The following is an 18,782-nucleotide window of genomic DNA, read 5'->3' as shown; positions in this document are numbered from 1 at the left end:
AAGCCTGGAGACAGTTTGTGGACTCCATATGCTCTACCTAGGGAGCGGATATGGTTATTATTATTATTATATATTATACTTCCAAGTTTAAAATCCTTTGGGATATTTTTCAGGGCAATATTAAGCTAGTAAGATATCAAATAGTCAATGATCACGTTTTTGTAAAAAATGAACTTGGTCACTTTCTCCTGTATGTATATTATAGAAAGTTTGGCGATTGCGCATTGATATCGCTTGAAGGCTGTGGCCATATTTCTTATAGACCAGTGACATTTTCGGCCTTATTGCTTGTGGGCTAGCAACATTTGTCACTAGTTGCTTGTAAGCTAGAGACATTTGTGGCCATATTGCTTGTAGCCTAGTAACATTTGTGGCCATATTGCTTGTAGACTGGTGATATTTTCAACCTTATTGCTTGAAGGTTAGCGACATTTGTCACTAGTTGCTAGTAAGCCAGTAACGTTTGTGGCCATATTGCTTGTAGACTAGTGATATTTTCAACCTTATTGCTTGAAGGTTAGCGAGATTTGTCACTAGTTGCTTGTAAGCCAGTAACATTTGTGGCCATATTGCTTGTAGACTAGTGACATTTTCAGCCTTATTGGTTGTAGGCTAGCGACATCCATTACTAGTCGCTTGAAAGCCAGTAACATTTGTGGGCATATTGCTTGTAGACTAGTAACATTTGTAACCATACTACATGTAGGCTAGTAACATATTTGGCCTTATTGCTTGTAGGCTAGTGACATTTGTGGCCATATTGCTTGTAGCCTAGTGACATTTGTTGCCGTATTGCCTGGAGGCTTGTGTTGCCATATTGCTTGCGTGTAGTGACATTTGTCACTGGTTGCTTGAAAGCCTGTATGTAGCATTTGTGGCCATATTGCTTATAAGCTAATGGTATTTGAGGCCATACTGTTTGTAGACTAGTGACGTATGTCACCATACTGCATGCGGGCTAACAATATTTATCTTCAGTTGCCTGCAAGTCACGCGACTGGGCGGGGGAAGTGGTGGGGGGAGCTCACAGCAGGCCGGCGGGGTGAGGGGTGGCCCACAGGTCCGCCACGGTGGCCGCGAGGCGGCGCGCGTGCGCCAGCGCTGTGCCGGCGGGCAGCAGGCCGAGGTGCACGGCGTACAGCTCCAGGCAGCGCACCCCTTTCGTGGCGGGAAAACAGGCCTCAGTCAGTTTACTGCCAGAAAAATATATAAATGATAAAAATTCAATTTTCAATTCAAACCATTATCCACACCCCAATGGTGCATAGGGCACTGCATTATACAAACACAGTGTTATCTTGATCGTTAACACACAAAGGAAAGGTGATCAGCCCTCCGCTTCAGGTACCAGTCCAGGGTAGCATTGAATAAGTATTCAAGTGAAAAATCACTTAAATTCATTTCACCCCTTCTTGGGAATTGAACCCGGGACCTCCAGAACGGTAGCCGAACATGCTGACCATTACACATGATAGGACATGATATAAATACGATATATTAATAATAATTCAACCTTAATCTGTGTATGAGAATTATATATCACTGTTGAACTAATACAACATTGAAATAGTGAAAACAATAGATTTTTACATAAAAATGAATTCATATTTTTCACACGAAATTAGGGGGACCGATAAAATTTTTAATGGAGACCTTGGAAGAATAAAAGAGGCATCGGAAGACCTCAAAATAGATGGTCCGACGACATAGCCACTGGGGGGGTAGAAAATGGCTGCAAGCAGCAACAGACCGAGGTAAATAAAAGGATAGACATATATCCAGAAGTGGAGCACAGAAGGCTAAAGAAGAAGAATACTAAAAATGTATAAATTTTCTCGACCGTCAAAATTCTTCTTTTTCAAACCCTTATCCGCACCCTAATGATGCATAAGGCACTGCAGCATATAAACGCAGTGCTATTTTACAACATTTTGAGTGTGTCCAAATACTTGTTCACAAAATCTGGATTACCTCCAATTACAGGAGTTATTTTCATATTATTTTTTTACATCTCATCAAAGATGAAGAAGAGTATGGAAGCCTTGGCATTTACAAAAAAAAGAGCTTTAATAATAAAAATAAAAATAATATTTTCTGGCGTTTCTCATGTGTGTGATTAAAATCCAGGATTTGGACCTCACATACTAATAAAAGAGTTTCTGCTTAATAAAGAGCTTTTTTACATCTCACCAATAGATGTCTCTAGTGAAGTTCTAGTGATTCAAGAATAATGTTTCAAAATTGGTTCATATATATAGAAGTTCCAAGAATTTGAGTGGTGTAGTTGTCGATAATGGGTAGAATTGGTGAATGTGACACGTGTGTAAAGTGATAACTTAAACCAGCCTATGATGGTCGTCAGCCCCGTAAATGCCCAGACTTCCATATTCTATAAATTCTACACTGGTTATCTATGAAAAAGAGACCATTATTATAAAATTAAATATACTTTATAAATATAAATTTTTAAACAATAATACATACAATGAAACCTCTATCTATTGTTCCTCGAATAATCGTTTTCCCGGATGTGTCGTTTATTTCTTCTACCCCAAATTAATTTCATTCAAAAATAAATCGCATCGATCGTTTCTGTCCACCATTTTACCGCATTCATCGTTTGAATTATGCTACGTATTTTATTTAATTTATCTGTTTTTTTTTTCATTCTTTTCAATTCTCTTAATTTTGTTACATTCGACGACAATATTCATATGTGTGTGATACAGATGACCGAAAGCTTGTGTGATGGATACAGCAGAAGAGGTATGAAGATCTTTGGGTTCTGTTCTACTTTGTATTTTTTTTGTTTTATAAATACATTTATTAACATCTAAAACTTGTATTCTTAAAATTTCAACCTACCAATGGTTATGCAGATTGGGAGGACGGTATTTTTACTCGATCGTATGTCCTTGTGTATTGACTTCTTTATCCCGCATTCATAGTTTATTTCACTAGGTCCCTTTAACCGGATCCACGCGGCTCGTATAACCGTATGTGTTTTAACAAAACATGCCCCATACGCAGCTGACATAAGCGTATGTGTTTTTACTTTTCCACTCCAAGTTTCAAACCTCAGTTCGATTGGAGGGATTTTTTCATGGTGTGGAACTTTGGATAAAATAATACGTCAATCCTTGGCCTTATGACATCTGTTGAAATATCTGACTAATAATTTGTAACATCACAAGGTTTAATAAAAGAACAGATCCCTGATTTTTCTTGAGGTCGGTAATTAGTCCGCGCCATAATCATGCCCTATATCTGTCTCACTCTCGACGCTACGCATCGCCAGTGGGTAAGAGTGACACACGATGCGTGCTTTGATTTATTTATGTTACGATCTTATTTGTTTATATTACGATATATTTCAAGAATAATGTGACACATGTGTATTATAGAGTACCAAAAAGGCACAATGAATCCCATTGAACGTTTTTGTTTAGGGAAATAAATCGTTTCTTAACTAAATACATGATAAAAGTAATCATTTAAAAAAACAGCAAAATACTGCCGTGCACGGGCGTTTCTCAGGAACAAAGTTAACGCGGTTAAAAGGTCAAAAACGATAGATAGAGGTTTCATTGTATTTTTCTTCATCTTTGATGAGATATCAAAAAATAATATGCAGTGCCATCTAATTCCTTTCACTGCCTACACTGGGGATTATCTGCACTCTACCGGTCACTGCAGGGTCACCTGTAGTAGTCAGCCGGGGTCCTGGCGTTGGTGGGCAGCGCTGCGGAGGCCAGCTGGCGGGGGCGCAGGGGGGCTCCGCCGGCGTCCTCCCACCACAGCAGGTGCGCGTAGTGCAGCGACTCGTCCTTCCACATGCTGGCCGTGTGCCCGGCGCGCGTGTCGTTGCAGCCCCGCTCCACCATGCGCCAGATCTGACAGACAGACAGACATATCGCTCATTCCTTTCAAGAACGACATAAATAAAAAATCGTCAATTTTCAGTTATGCATATTTTCGGAATGCCCAGAAAATGTTCTATATCCCAGCAAAAGTGGCATATTTTTAACTTAATATTTACCCGCTACAGGGCAGAAAGTGTTGTTTTTGCATTTTGAACAAAATGTAATGTTTAATTATTTTTTTAAATAAACTAAATATTTTTCAAATGGAGAAAAAACCTTCAGGTTTTACCTAAAAAGATCTGTTGCACAGTAAAAAGTTCAATAAGTGGCTTGATATTTATTTTTAATACAATGTATTATATTTTTAAACTTTAAAAACGTTCTCCTGAGAAATCAAGGTTTTTTTATTTATGACGTTCTTGAAAGGAGTGAGCGATATCTAGAGTGATTTTAGACAGAACTGACAAATACAAAGACGGAGGTGGTCTTACAAAGATGGTTTATTTTATATTTATATTTTTAATATTAGCAGCATTGTAAACTTTGTGGTATGTATGATTATATAACACTCTCCTTATGTGTGGATACTACTCAACCTGTCCGGGAGTACGGCCGTACATGTACGGCCGATACAAAGCATGTTTAACCTTCCCTTCCCGGTGTTTAACCTCTGGCATTATAGCATCGACTATGATATCAAATTATAAAAAGTAAAAACAAATAGCAAGAAAACTGACTCCCCGGATACAGTTTTGTCCACAGAAACTCACTCTCGGACAGGTTAAGAATATGTACTTGTTAAGTGATGTTCGCCTCCGTAGTGTAATGGTCAGCACGCTCGGCTACCGTTCTGGAGGTCCCGGGTTCGATTCCCAAGGGGGGTAAAATAAATAGAAGTGATTTTTTCACTGTCATATTTATTCAATATTATCCTGGTCTGGTACCTGAAACGGAGGGCTGATCACCTTTCCTTCATGTGTAAACGATCAAGATAACACTGCGTTTATATGACGCAGTGCCCTATGCACCATTGGGGTGCGGATAAGGGTTTTATTATTATTAAGTGGTATTACAGAAAGTGGACGATGAAACAAGTAAACGATGAATGATAAGGAGAGTGTTATTTTTTGTCGGCAGTTCTCGTCTGAACTTCGGGACGTGGATCTGACTTGGGAGGATGCAAAGGAGCTGGCGGCCGACAAAAAAAAAGCCTGGAGACATTATACGAACTCTAAGTGCTCTACATAGGGATCCGATATGGTTTTAACAATAAAAATATCACTAGTATGGTCAAAAGATGTTGCTTCCTTAGCAGGTCCACCAAAGTAGCACCAAGCACCGAATCGGAAGGTAAGTACCTTTTTCCTGGAGAGCATGTGGCTGCAGTCCTGCAGCGAGGGCGCCGTGAGGCGGTGCGTGGTGCGGTCCAGGAACAGGAAGTGCACCAGCCCCGGGAACTCCTCCACGTACTTGCTCATCACGGGGGACGTGCCGAGGGTTAAGGCTCATATCTCGTACTTACAAGTCTATTCAATAGCTACTTGCATGTGAAAGGAATCCAAGACCATTGAATACATACTTCTTCTAACCCTTATCTGCACCCGATGGTGCATAGGGCACTACATCATGTCGACGTAGTGTTATCTTGATCGTTTACACACGAAGGAAAAGGGATCGGCCCTCTGCTTCAGGTATCAGGCCAGGGTAATATTGAATGAATATTAGAGAGAAAAAATCACTTATATTGGTACCTGGAGAGGAAGGCTGATCACCTTTTTCGTGTATTTAATGATCAAGATAACACTGCTTCTATACGATGCAGTGCCTTATGCACCGTTGGGTGCGAATAAGGGTTAGAAGAAGAAGTATTCTCTATGGATGGAGATATTGAAAAAGATATATTGAAGAGATGAGAGTGAACGGTGCGAGCAGACCGAATGGCGCACTGAATCAGTTATAGCAAAAAAATACTATGTGTCGGGTTGCGGTCCCGTGGTTAGTGTCGTGGATTCTTGAGTCAGAGTTTCTGGGTTTAAACCCACTTAACTACAATTTGATACCTATTTTTAATAACGACGCGCTTAGGCTCACAGAAATAGTATAAAATTGAAGTATTTTTGTAAATAATAGAAACACATATACAAAATTTTAAAAAAAAGGCTGACGGCGAGTCATAGTACAGGGTGATCATGGAGACCTGACATGACACGCACAGAAGAAGATGAAATTGCAAAGGATATGAGGAGAGCGGGAAGCTAGTGCTGGCCTTGACCCGCAGGAAGTGGTAGAGCGGCGCGAGGCGCGAGTGCACGGCCTCGAAGGCGGCGGGCGCGTCGGCCAGCGCGGGCGCGAAGCCCTCGCACTGCAGCTGGTAGGCCGTGCGCAGCGCCAGGCGCAGCGGGCACAGCGCCGCCTCCGCGCCCAGCCAGCCGCCGCCCGCCGCCCCGCCGCCCCCGCGCGCCGCCTCGCCCGCGCGCCGCCGCAGCGCCTCCCAGTGCGACTGCAGCTTGCGCTGCGGCGACTCCGGCTGGCCCTTAGTCTTCTTCAACGCGTCCAGCACCTGCCACCAAGAAATATATATAAACAAATTTACGACATTTTGAGTGTGTCCAAATACTTGTTCACAATATCTGGATTACCTCCAATTACAGGAGTTATTTTCATATTATTTTTTAACATCTCATCAAAGATGAAGAAGAATATGGAAGTCTGGGCATATACAAAAAAAAAAAAACTTAAATAATAAAGATGAAAATGATATTTTCTGGCGTTTCTCATGTGTGTGATTATAATCCAGGATTTGGACCTCACATACTAATAAAAGAGTTTCTGCTTAGTAAAAAGATTCTTTTCATCTCACCAATACATGTCTCTAGTGAAGTTCTAGTGATTCAAGAATAATGTTTCAAAATTGGTTCGTATATATAGAAGCTCGGAGAATTTAAGTAGTGTGGTTGTCAATAATCGGTAGAATTGGTGAATGTTACACATGTGTAAAGTGATCACTTAAACCAGCCTATGACGGTCATCGGCCCCGTAAATGCCCAGACTTCCATATTCGGCTTCATCTTTGATAGATGTCAAAAAAATATAAACAAATTTATTTAATAAAACAACAACAACGGTAGGCGCCGTGGCGTAGTAGGGAAGACGCTCGACTGCGAAATTGGCGACTCGGGTTTGATTCCCGCCAATTGCAAAATATATTCAAGAAAAATTTGTTTTCAATTGGTCTGGGTGTTTGTGATGTATTTTTCACATTTACCTTCCCTATCTTTAACCGGATCCACGCGGCTCGCATAAGCGTATGTGTTTTAACGAGACATGCCCCATACGCGGCTGACATAAGCGTTTGTGTTTTCACTTTGCTCCAAGTTTCGAACCTCAGTTCAACTTGGAGGGATTTTTCCATGGTGTGGAACTTTGGATAAAATAATACGTCAATCCTTGGCCTTATGACATCTGTTGAAATATCTGACTAATAATTTGTAACATCACAAGGATAAATAAAACAACGGATCCCTGATTTTTCTTGCGGTCGGTAATTAGTCCGCGCCATAATCATGCCCTATATCTGTCTCACTCTCGACGCTACGCATCGCCAGTGGGTAAGAGTGACACACGATGCGTGCTTTGATTTATTTATGTTACGATCTAATTTGTTTATATTACGATATATTTCAAGAATAATGTGACACACGTGTATTATAGAGTACCAAAAAGGCACAATGAATCCCATTGAACGTTTTTGTTTAGGAAAATAAATCGTTTCATAACTAAATACATGATAAAAGTAATCATTTAAAAAACGGCGAAATACAGCCGCGCACGAGCGTCTCTTAGGAACAAAGTTAACGCGTTTAAAAGGTTAATGGTGGAGACTGACTTCCACATTTCGTCGTAACGTAACACGTTACGATGCGAGCATTCAGGCAGTCAGTACAGCGAGCCGAGTATTTACTTACATGATTCAACATCGGTTAAGCAAGATTCGTCAATATCCAATTCAAACCCCGCCCACTCCTTTCATCCTACGAGTATATAAGCTGTTCATTAATATGTTTAACCCTAGTGCATGTTTAACCTCGGCTCATAACGCACGTTTGTGCTGTGAACCTTTCAGGCATGTTGGTCTTTGGGTCGACCGAAATATGCATTTTGTGCAGTTTTAAGTGTGTAAATAGTGCTATGGTGGTGAAGGGTAGCATTGTTTGCATGCAGTGGTAGTGATTGTCCTGACGAAGAGACGGGTACGTCTCGAAACCGGTAGACATAAAAATCTCCATGAGTGGTTATATAATAAATAATAATAAATCCCTTACCGCACCCCAATGGTGCATAGGGCACTGCTTCATATAAATGCAGTGTTATCTCGTTCGATTACACATGAAGGAAAGGTGATCAGCCCTCCACTTCAGGTACCAGTCCAGTGTAATATTGAATAAATATTAGAGTGAAAAAATCACTTATATTTATTAAACCCCCCTGGGAATCGAACCCGGGACCTCCAGAACGGTAGGCGAGCATGCTGACCATTACACTACGGAGGCGGACAAGTGGTTATATACTAATATTATCAACATTTTTATAAAAAAATAAATCAGTAAAATTTAATTGAATTGAATGACGTGAAAAAGAATGAGAAGATACCTTCTTCATGGCCGTCTCGAGGTGGGCGAGGTCCGGGCGCAGCTGCTGCGGGTTGGCCTGCGCCAGCGGCACGGCCAGCGCGGCCAGCGCCAGCAGGGCGGCGCGCAGTGCCGGCGCGGCCGCCTGCGCGCCGGGCGCCGCCACGCCCACGCACAGCGCCAGCGTGGCGCCCGCCGCCAGCCGCCGCAGCAACAGCACGTGCGGCGCGCCCGCGCCCAGCACCACCGTCCACGAGAGCGTCTGCCCAAAGTCCCCGCATTCTAGAGGAAGAGATATCTTCATTAATTAATTCGGCAGTCACTTTGTGGTAAAATCTATCCATTTTTAATTAATGTTTTACTTAGTAATTTATTTTTTTAAACCCTTATCCGCACCCTGATGGTGCATAGGGCACTGTGTCGTATTAACGCAGTGTTATCTTGATCGTTTACACATGAAGGAAAGGTGATCAGCCCTCCGTTTCAGGTACCAGTCCATGGTAATATTGAATAAATATTACAGTGAAAAAAATCACTTATATTTATTTTACCCCCCTAGGTAATCGAACCCGGGACCTCCAGAACAGTAGCCGAGCGTGCTGACCATTACACTACGGAGGCGGACAAATAATCACTTAGTAAATACCACTATTAATAATACCAAGTATATAAGTAAGTAATATAAGTAATACCACAATGATGCGGCATGCATCGAAACACAGGTCACAGTAGATTTTAAGAAATAGTGGTACATATTTACTGAGTAAAACATTAATTAAAAACGAAGAGATATCTAGCTGAATCAAATGGGATTGCAGACATGCAATTCACGCGATTACATTCTTCCTCCATTTCCTTTCCCATAAACCAGTAATATCCTTCATCCTGAGCCCCTCGCTTACTTCCTCAGTATCATATCAAACATCATTCCATTCTTTCTTTTTGTTTTTCGTCTTCATGAGCCATCTGACCTCCACTCCTGGATATACGCCTCTTCCCGTTCTTCCCATTTCCTCCGGTTGGTTGCTGCTTGCAGCCAGTTTCTACCCCCCACAGCGACAATATCGTCAGACCATCTCTTATGGGGTCTTCCGACATATCTCCCAAGGTCTCCATCGTAGAATTCTTGGGGTCCACCTTGTGATACTGAACTGAACGTGAACTGTTGAATAATATGACGGCAAGGTTATGTTAAATTTTACCAGACAGTCAAAGTTTCCAAAAAATCCTAAGGTTGCCATAATGACCTCTAAAAACCTAGACAACATCTAACCAGCCAAGTGAACCTAAGAAGTTGATTGGTCGGTGAGTCTGTGAATCGGTTTCCTTACGGATGTCTTCCTCGTCGTGGTCGCTGGGACTGGGGGAGCGGCTGCCCTGGGTGCTGGGGGGCCGGCGTGCCCACTGCTCCTGCGCCCCGCTGCACATCACGCCCAGGAAGTACAGGTCCATCGGGGTCAGGTCCTCGACGCCCCGGCTGCCACAAAAATACATGTTGAGTCAATTTTTAACCTTTTTACCGCGTTAACTTTGTTCCTGAGAGACGCCCATGCGCGGCGGTGTTTTGCCGTTTTTTAAATGATTACTTTTATCATGTATTTAGTTAAGAAACGATTTATTTTCCTAAACAAAAACATTCAATGGGATTCCTTGTGCCTTTTTGGTACTCTATAATACACGTGTGTCACATTATTCTTGAAATATATCGTAATATAAACAAATAAGATTGTAACATAAATAAATCAAAGCACGCATCGTGTGTCACTCTTACCCACTGGCGATGCGTAACATCGAGAGTGAGACAGATATAGGGCATGATTATGGCGCGGACCAATGACCTCGAGAAAAATCAGGGATCTGTTCTTTTATTTATCCTTGTGATGTTACAAATTATTAGTCAGATATTTCAACAGATGTCATAAGGCCAAGGATTGACGTATTATTTTATCCAAAGTTCCACACCATGAAAAAATCCCACCAAGTTGAACTGAGGTTCGAAACTGGAGCAAAGTAAAAACACATACGCTTATGTCAGCCGCGTATAGGGCATGTTTTGTGAATACACATACGGTCATGCGAGCCGCGTGGATCTGGTTAATAAAAATTATTCACAATATAGATGAAGAAAGTATGGAAGACTGGTTATTTACAGAGCTAATGACCTATCATAGGCTGGTTTAGTGATCACTTTACAGCGCACAACATTCACAACCACACAACTAAGATTTTTGAAACTCCTAGATATATTGATCAATCTAGTGACACATGAGTGTACATATGATTTCACTACAGCCTAAAGCTACAGGAAAGCTTTACCTAAAAAATACTACATAAAGAGTGCTAATAATACACAAATACATAATAGGGACAAATAAAGGACAATAAGGACAATAAATAGTGCACACAGCTATCCATGTGAAGATCCATGCTTAGTTTAAGTCTGGTGGATAAAATTAAAAATGAAAATACCTGGAAAGAACCAAAGTACAGGTTATATTGGTTCTCAAATGGCAATGGGCAGGACATATTGCAAGACAGGACCCCAAGATTGACCCCAAGAATTTTAACCTTGGGAGAATAAAAGAGGTGCCGGAAGACCCCAAAAGAGATGGTCCGACGATATTGTCGCTGTGGGGGGTAGAAACTGGCTGCAAGCAGCAACCGACCAGAGGAAATGGAAAGAAGGGAAAGAGGCTTATATCCAGCAGTGGAGGACAGAGAGCTCATGAAAAAGAAGAAGAATAAGGATATCCTGTCAACGATTTGGCACTAGGTTTCAGAAAACAGATAATTCAGTTAGTTGAATAAGGTTTGCTCCTCTCACCTGGAGTAGAGCGCCAGCAGCTTGGTCCCGACGAAGATGACGGCGTGCGCGGCGCGGCGCGGCGGCGGCAGCGCGTCCGCGGCAGCGCGCAGCGCCCCCACGGCCGCGCCGGCCACCTCCCCGCCGCCCCCGCCGCCCAGCGCCTCCGTGGCCCCCAGCAGCGCCGCCTGCGAGCGCGCCGCCAGCCGCTGCCAGCTGCCGATGGCCAGCGTCGCGCCGGCACGCTGCTTCTCATGCTTCAGGCTAGAAAACAGGATAATACAGATGAATCCGGAAAGATGACCAAATTTTCTGCTACTTAGAAGGATGCGAGGGAGCTGGCATCTGACAGAAGATTCTGAAAGTAGCGTGTAGACTCTCTATACCATTGTTTCGTCCCATGTGTGCCGCGGCACACTGGTGTACTGTGGTGATTAGCAGTGGTGGTGTGCCGCAGAAAAAAGTTTAGTTTTATGTAAATAACACAATTGCTCCAAGTTTTGATTGCCTGTGCTCAGTTAAGTAGGCTCACATTTCGCATTTGACATAAAATATTAAATATGTTACCATAATATGGTAAATATGGACCTCTAAAATTTCTTAATTTGGTAGATGTACCTTGAATAGAAAAAGTTTGCAGAACACTGCTCCATACTCCATATATCATATACCATACAAACTCACTTTCTTACTTCAGCCTTCTTGTGTCCAGTATTGAACAAAGACCTGCCTCTTGGACTTCTACAGTTGTCTGTTGGACGCGACTCTTTTCCAGTGCAGATCTGCTACTTTCTTAATATCATAGGACCATCTTGTCTGGGGCCTACCCACGCTTCTAGGCCCCCAGTCGAGCACCTTCTTCGTCCATCTATCCTCAGACATAAATGATACATTACCAGCCCGGTTTCACTCTTGTTCCGCGACTCTTTGAGCAACATCTGTTACCTTGGTATTTTCCTTTATTTAAACATTTGTTTTTCAGTCCCCAAAGCCGCTTGTGCACTTCATGGAATTTTACCATCAGGCAGTCCGGTTTTGAAAAATAAAAGCGACTACGACAGTTTGGCGTGATCGAATTTACGCGCAACGTGTTCACGCACCGACCTGAAGAAAGATGGACAAAACCACAAGCCAATCGAAGCCAATCATCGTTTTATCGTGCTAAATGAAATGCCGGGCGGTAAAATTCCGTGTAGTGCACAAACGCCTTAACCTTTTAACCGCGTCAACTCCTGTTCCTGAGAGACGCCCGTACGCGGCGGTATTTCGCTGTTTTTAAAATGATTACTTTTATCATGTATTTAGTTAAGAAACGATTTATTTTCCTAAACAAAAACGTTCAATGGGATTCATTGTGCCTTTTTGGTACTCTATAATACACTTGTGTCACATTATTCTTGAAATATATCGTAATATAAACAAATAAGATCGTAACATAAATAAATCAAAGCACGCATCGTGTGTCACTCTTACCCACTGGCGATACGTAGCGTCGAGAGTGAGACAGATATAGGGCATGATTATGGCGCGGACTAATTACCGACCGCAAGAAAAATCAGGGATCTGTTCTTTTATTTATCCTTGTGATGTTACAAATTATTAGTCAAATATTTCAACAGATGTCATAAGGCCAAGGATTGACGTAGTGAAAAAGTGAAAACACAAAAGCTTATGTCAGCCGCGTGTGGGGAATGTTTTGTAAAAACACATACGGTTATGCGAGCCGCGTGGATAGAGTTAAGGGATATGTTTATCATCCTTAGATGAATAAAAAGAGCAATGGAGAGAAGGATGCTGAACGCATGCCATATACATCATACCTATTGTCTCAATCAGCATGGCTATAGTATTATTTATTGTATATATACACAGAACCATGTTTATTTAGCAAATTGAATGGTGAAAATATCTTACAATGACGGATCAGGGCCGCAGAAGTACTGCATGAGGGATACGATGGTAGCCAGGTCTCTCTGCATATTCCCCACACTGTCTCTAGCAATGTGCACCAGCAAATACCCCACAAACTGCAAAATCACAAAATTAACTCAGTTATAAGTACAATAATAAGATATTCAAAGCAAAATATTCATCAAATGATCATGCATTTCAATGATCCGAGAATCTTAGTCTTATTTCTGAACACAGTCTTTTGCTAGCTCAAAAAATCCTGGCTTGAGGAAGTTTGAAATGAAGATGGCCCAACGCATTGTTTGTGGGAAACTTTGATTGTCTTTTACATACTGTTGGTAGCAAGCGGGAGACGCTCATAAACGTTCTATTTGCTATAGAAAAACCGAGATATATATGTACATTTTGACATCTTAACAAATGGTAAATGATAAGAAGAGTGTTATATTACTATACCGCAAAGTATCAATACTTTTAACATATTGTTTGTGGAAAATGCTTAAAGCGTCTTTTGCATATTGTTGGTAGAGAGCGGGAGACGCTTAAAAGCGTTCTATTTGCTTACTTATGGTAGAGCGCGAGAGACGCCTGCAAACATTGTACGGATGGGAATTCGGTTCGCGGTTACTTGTGATTAGTATACTGAGGGTCGGGCGGCAGACTGTCTGAGTATAAGTAGGGTCGGGGTTGATAAACAAAACCGTCCGACAACGATGTATTTAGATGCATGAGCAAAGGATAAGGATACTATAAAGATATTTATTTTAATGTTACTTCAACCTCAATCTGCGCACGAGAATTTCACGATGCTACACCTTTTCAGTGCTTTTCTATGGTGTCCAAAGCCAGATGACTGTCGACCGAGCTACCATAAATAAGATTGAAGCATTCCAAATGTGGCGCTACAGAAGAATACTCAAAATATCTCAAGGAAACAACCCTAAAATTTTAATTTAGTTTTCACATATCGCTCACTCCTTTCAATAACGTCTAAATCAAAAATCGTCAATTTTCAGTTGTGCGTGTTTTCGGAATGCCCAAAAAATGTACTATATCCCAGCAAAAGCGGCATATTTTTAACTTAATATTTACCCGCTACAGAGCAGAAAGTGTATTTTTTACATTTTGAAGAAAAGGTATTGTTTAATTATTTTTTTAAATATACTAAATATTTTTCAATTGGAGAAAAAACCTTCAGGTTTTACCTAAAAAGATCTGTTGCACAGTAAAAAGTTCAATAAGTGGCTTGATATTTATTTTTAAACCATTGTATTATATTTTTAAACTTTCAAAACGTTCTCCTGAAAAGTCAAGTTTTTTTTATTTATGACGTTCTTGAAAGGAGTGAGCGATATGGTGTTTGACAATGATGTTTCACCACGTGTCACAATAGATTTTAAGTAATTGTGGTATTTATGAAGTAAAAATAAAATTAAAAGCTATTTTAAAATAGGCATATACCTCATCAAAGACGATATTAGTCCCATCTTTGCACTGGACCGAGGTGTAAGAGTTCCCAAACTGGCAGCTCATGATCTTCTGTGACGTGATGATGGGAGAGAATATCTGGATGACCACATCCGGACTCAGTTCCCCCATCTGACCACTTTCCTCCAGAGTCTCCTGGAAAGTTCAAATATACACATTTTATGAAGTTTCCATGAGCTGGTTACTCAACAACTCAACCTCACATAGTCAGGAATGACGATGTGAGGAGAAGAACTCAATAGCCTCTCATACTGGAGGTCCTGAAGAGGAGAAGGTGGACATGGTTGGCACATGTCCTTAGAATGCCACCTGAGAGCACCAACCCCTCGTGTCTCTTCTTCCAACCCCGAGGATTCCGGCGCCCTGGAAGGTCGCTGACGACCATTCACCGACTATACTCAGCGGAACTTCGAGACGCCGGACTGACCTGGGAGGAAGCCAAGAAGATGGCGCGTGACAGAGTGACTTGGAGACCATATGCTCCACCTAGGGAGCTAACGTGGAAAGAAGAAGAAGGTTACTCAACATCAAGGGTTGCTGGGCATCTAGGCATGAACACATGGGATTTTGCAACATTTATCGTTATATACATCGGACAATGTGATAAAAAATATGTCCATGGAAGCCAAGCTAGCGGATCTCAATGGCGTACTGGTACCGACACTAATGTATGAAAGCAAAACATGGAACTGGAAAAGGAAGGGCGAAAGCAGAGTGAACGCTGTTGAAATGCGCTCCCTAAGACGAATGTGTGGAAAATTATTGTATGACAGAATTAAAAACAAAGATATAAAACCAGATAATTTATTTACAACATTTTGAGTGTGTCCAAATACTTGTTCACAAAATCTGGATTATTTCCAATTACAGGAGTTATTTTCACATTATTTTTAATAATATGAAAATAACTCCTGTAATTGGAGATAATCCAGATTTTGTGAACAAGTATTTGGACACACTCAAAATGTTGTTATGTTTCTTTGACCAAGAGGTATGTGTTAGGTTTTGTTTGATGTCTTTCTGTGTTGATCTTACATTGTAACGATAATGTTGACATCAAAGTGGGATAATTGAATAATATTATATGTAAATAAACATGACTCACGCGTTACAAAGAACAAACACGCGAGTGTAGTGTAATGAGGGCATTGACAGCATTAATTACGCAGTTGCAAGACTGATTAAATTAATATTGACATTCACAGCGCATTTGACCTAATCAACCTAACCTTAGCGCAATGTTGTGGACAAAAATAACAACATATCAACAACTTTTACTATCAAATAGTAGCGTGTGTGTGTGTGTGTGTATGTGTGTGTATACATCGCTAACTCCTTTCAAGAACGTCATAAATCAAAAATCGACAATTTTCAGTTGTGTATGTTTTCGGAATGCCCAGAAAATGTACTATATCCTAGTAAAAGCGGCATATTTTTAACTTAATATTTACCCGCTACAGGGCAGAAAGTGTTGTTTTTGCATTTGGAAGAATGCATGGGCATGTATGACTAGATGTATGGATGTGAAGGAGGCGAGGAGTGTATGTTGGGACAGAAGAGTGTGGCGTTCCATCCTCTCTGCCTACCCCTGCGGGGAAACGGCGTGATGGTAGTAGTAGTAGTGAAAATACTCGATATGGAAGGAGTTCATTAATCTTCCGCGTGCACCGGTGATATGTATTTTGTACACCATATGAAAATGTGATTTAAAAACAGGAAAATTGTAAATAATTCTAAATGTTGCTTTTATTGAGCAATATTGTAACCAATGTTGAATCAAATAATGGACTAAAAGTAAAATTTATCTGGTTGTTAATTAAAGGAATATTATTTTTAACTGCTTTCCTAATATAAAAAATGTCCATATTATTTAGTTTTAACCCTTTATTATAAGTGTTTAATATTTTTACTCCCGTGTCTTTTTTAAAGATGTGATTTGAATCTATGAGGTGATTGGCAAATTCGTATTTGACATATTGCTCACTCCTTTCAAGAACGTCATAAATAAAAAATTGTCAATTTTCAGTTGTGCATGTTTTCAGAATGCCCAAAAAATGTACTATCCCAGCAAAAGCAGCATATTTTTAACTTAATATTTACCCGCTACAGGGCAGAAAAGTTGTTTCTGCATTTTGTAAAAAGGTATTTTTTAATTATTTTTTTAAATACACTAAATATTTTTCAAATTGAGAAAAAACATTCAGGTATTACCTAAAAGATCTGTTGCACAGTAAAAAGTTCAATAAGTGGCTTGATATTTATTTTTAATACATTGTACTATATTTTTAAATTTTAAAAACGATCTCAAGTTTTTTTTTTATATATGACGTTGTTGAAAGGAGTGAGCGACTTGTGGGGCTTCTCTCAAGCAAAAATATCATGTTACTAAAAGACAGTGAGAATCTAAAATATCATAATTTAAAGCACAAATAAAAGCGCATAAAATCATTTATAACGTCACCCATAAAATAAAATATTAAAAATAAATAATAGATAAATAAATGCACAATACCACATCGTCTCCAATTAAACCTTGTCCCTTCGCCAGATTCAAAACATGTTTTACGAAAATGTGATTCCACTTCCAGTATATGAGATCGTTCATGTTATTAAACACCAAAATCGCCTTCATTTTCAAGAATTTACACTTTTAAAATTGAAATTAAACTAGATGTATCGAATTACAAGCGGTAGAAGTGCTTCTTGTTTAGACTTTTTCTATCTGCAATTTGAGCTGTTCTGTCAGTGCAGTACCTTGCTGTCATATTTGACGTTTAATCGATTATTGCCAGTCGTAAAAAATATTGGCTGAAGTATCTACTTTGAAATGTAAAATCAGGGAGAGTAAAAAAAATCATAATTTTTATTTTCATCATTGATATTCCACATTTCCATATCAACGCGATGCAGTGCTCTATACACCATTCAGTGTGGGTAATGCTTTTAAGGACAATTTGTGACGGAAATGTTACAATTAGACGGTGATCATGCGCAGTCAGTATAAAGATCAAGTTAAATTTTTGTTATTATTATTTTAGATACTTTTATAATCTTTCATTTTGTGTCAGGTTGTGGTCCCGTGGTCAGTGTCATAGACTCTTAAGTCAGAGTTACTCGGTTCGAACCCACTCTACCACAATTTGATAGTGAGCCGCTTAGGCTCACAGAAATAGTATGAAATTGAAATATTTGTGTAAATATTAAAAACACAAACATCTCTTTTTTTTTAAAAAATAAAATCTTTTGTATGTACTTTCGAGTTTGGTTATAAATAGTTAAACGAATCAGGCGGCAAATAATACAATTTTCAAATCAGATAAATATATTTTGTTTTAATAATTCATTGTTTACAAAAATAAATCACATTTATACATCTTTTATCATCTGTAATAGTACTATTAGTACAGACAGAGAAGCCGCATACAAAATATTGATATGGGGTCAAAATACAATTATACAATATAGTACTTACCGTTGGTTGGGTCTATTTTGCACCGAATGCAAAATGTTACAAAGTACCCCGGTTTTATTAAAAATAAACTTATTTTCTCTTTTCATATTTGTTCTAATTTTATTTGATATTATGCATTTGTAATTTTTTTTAATTCCATCATAATATTATAAAACGTTTACAGGTTTAATTTATTTAAATTACTAGGATATATTTAATAATAATAATAAAACCCTTATCCGCACCCCAATGGTGCATAGGGCACTGCTTCATATAAATGCAGTGTTGTCTTGATCGTTTTTACACATGAAGGAAAGGTGATCAGCCCTCCGCTTCAGGTAACAGTCCAGGGTAATATTGAATAAATATTACAGTGAAAAAATCACTTTTATTTATTTGGCCCCCCTTGGGAATCGAACCCGGGATCTCCAGAACGGTAGCCGAGCGTGCTGACCATTACACTACGGAGGCGGACATAGGATATATTTACTAACCATAACATATATTTTTAAATCTTTGTAAAACATTTATCAATAACAGTTAATAATTGTTTAAGAAATTTTGATATAAATATATTAACAAACTATCACAATTTTTTATTAAAATTTAGTCAACCCTCAATGTATGCAGAGTTTCCA

At 39.8% G+C, this 18,782-nt stretch overlaps 1 protein-coding gene across 1 annotated transcript; it reads right to left on the bottom strand.

Moving 5' to 3' along the window:
- Nucleotides 1-958: 958 nt before the first annotated feature.
- Nucleotides 959-17,418, bottom strand: HPS1 (Hermansky-Pudlak syndrome 1 protein). The gene is made up of 10 exons (XM_088271431.1): nucleotides 17,206-17,418; nucleotides 14,667-14,828; nucleotides 13,209-13,321; nucleotides 11,316-11,558; nucleotides 9,823-9,968; nucleotides 8,514-8,773; nucleotides 6,105-6,423; nucleotides 5,222-5,352; nucleotides 3,703-3,893; nucleotides 959-1,193 (listed from the first exon to the last, which is right to left on the bottom strand). Exons 1-10 carry the CDS (start codon nucleotides 17,323-17,325, stop codon nucleotides 1,025-1,027), a joined length of 1,854 nt encoding a protein of 617 aa, XP_088127557.1. The 5' UTR covers nucleotides 17,326-17,418; the 3' UTR covers nucleotides 959-1,024.
- Between the last annotated feature and the right edge of the window lie 1,364 nt (nucleotides 17,419-18,782).

Source organism: Brachycentrus maculatus, unplaced genomic scaffold (genome assembly GCF_059751285.1).
Source record: "Brachycentrus maculatus isolate JH-2025_06_01 unplaced genomic scaffold, ASM5975128v1 h1tg000440l, whole genome shotgun sequence".
NCBI lineage: Eukaryota > Metazoa > Arthropoda > Insecta > Trichoptera > Brachycentridae > Brachycentrus > Brachycentrus maculatus.
Note: the sequence above shows the minus strand (reverse complement) of the source record. Positions and strands in the feature narration are given on the sequence as shown.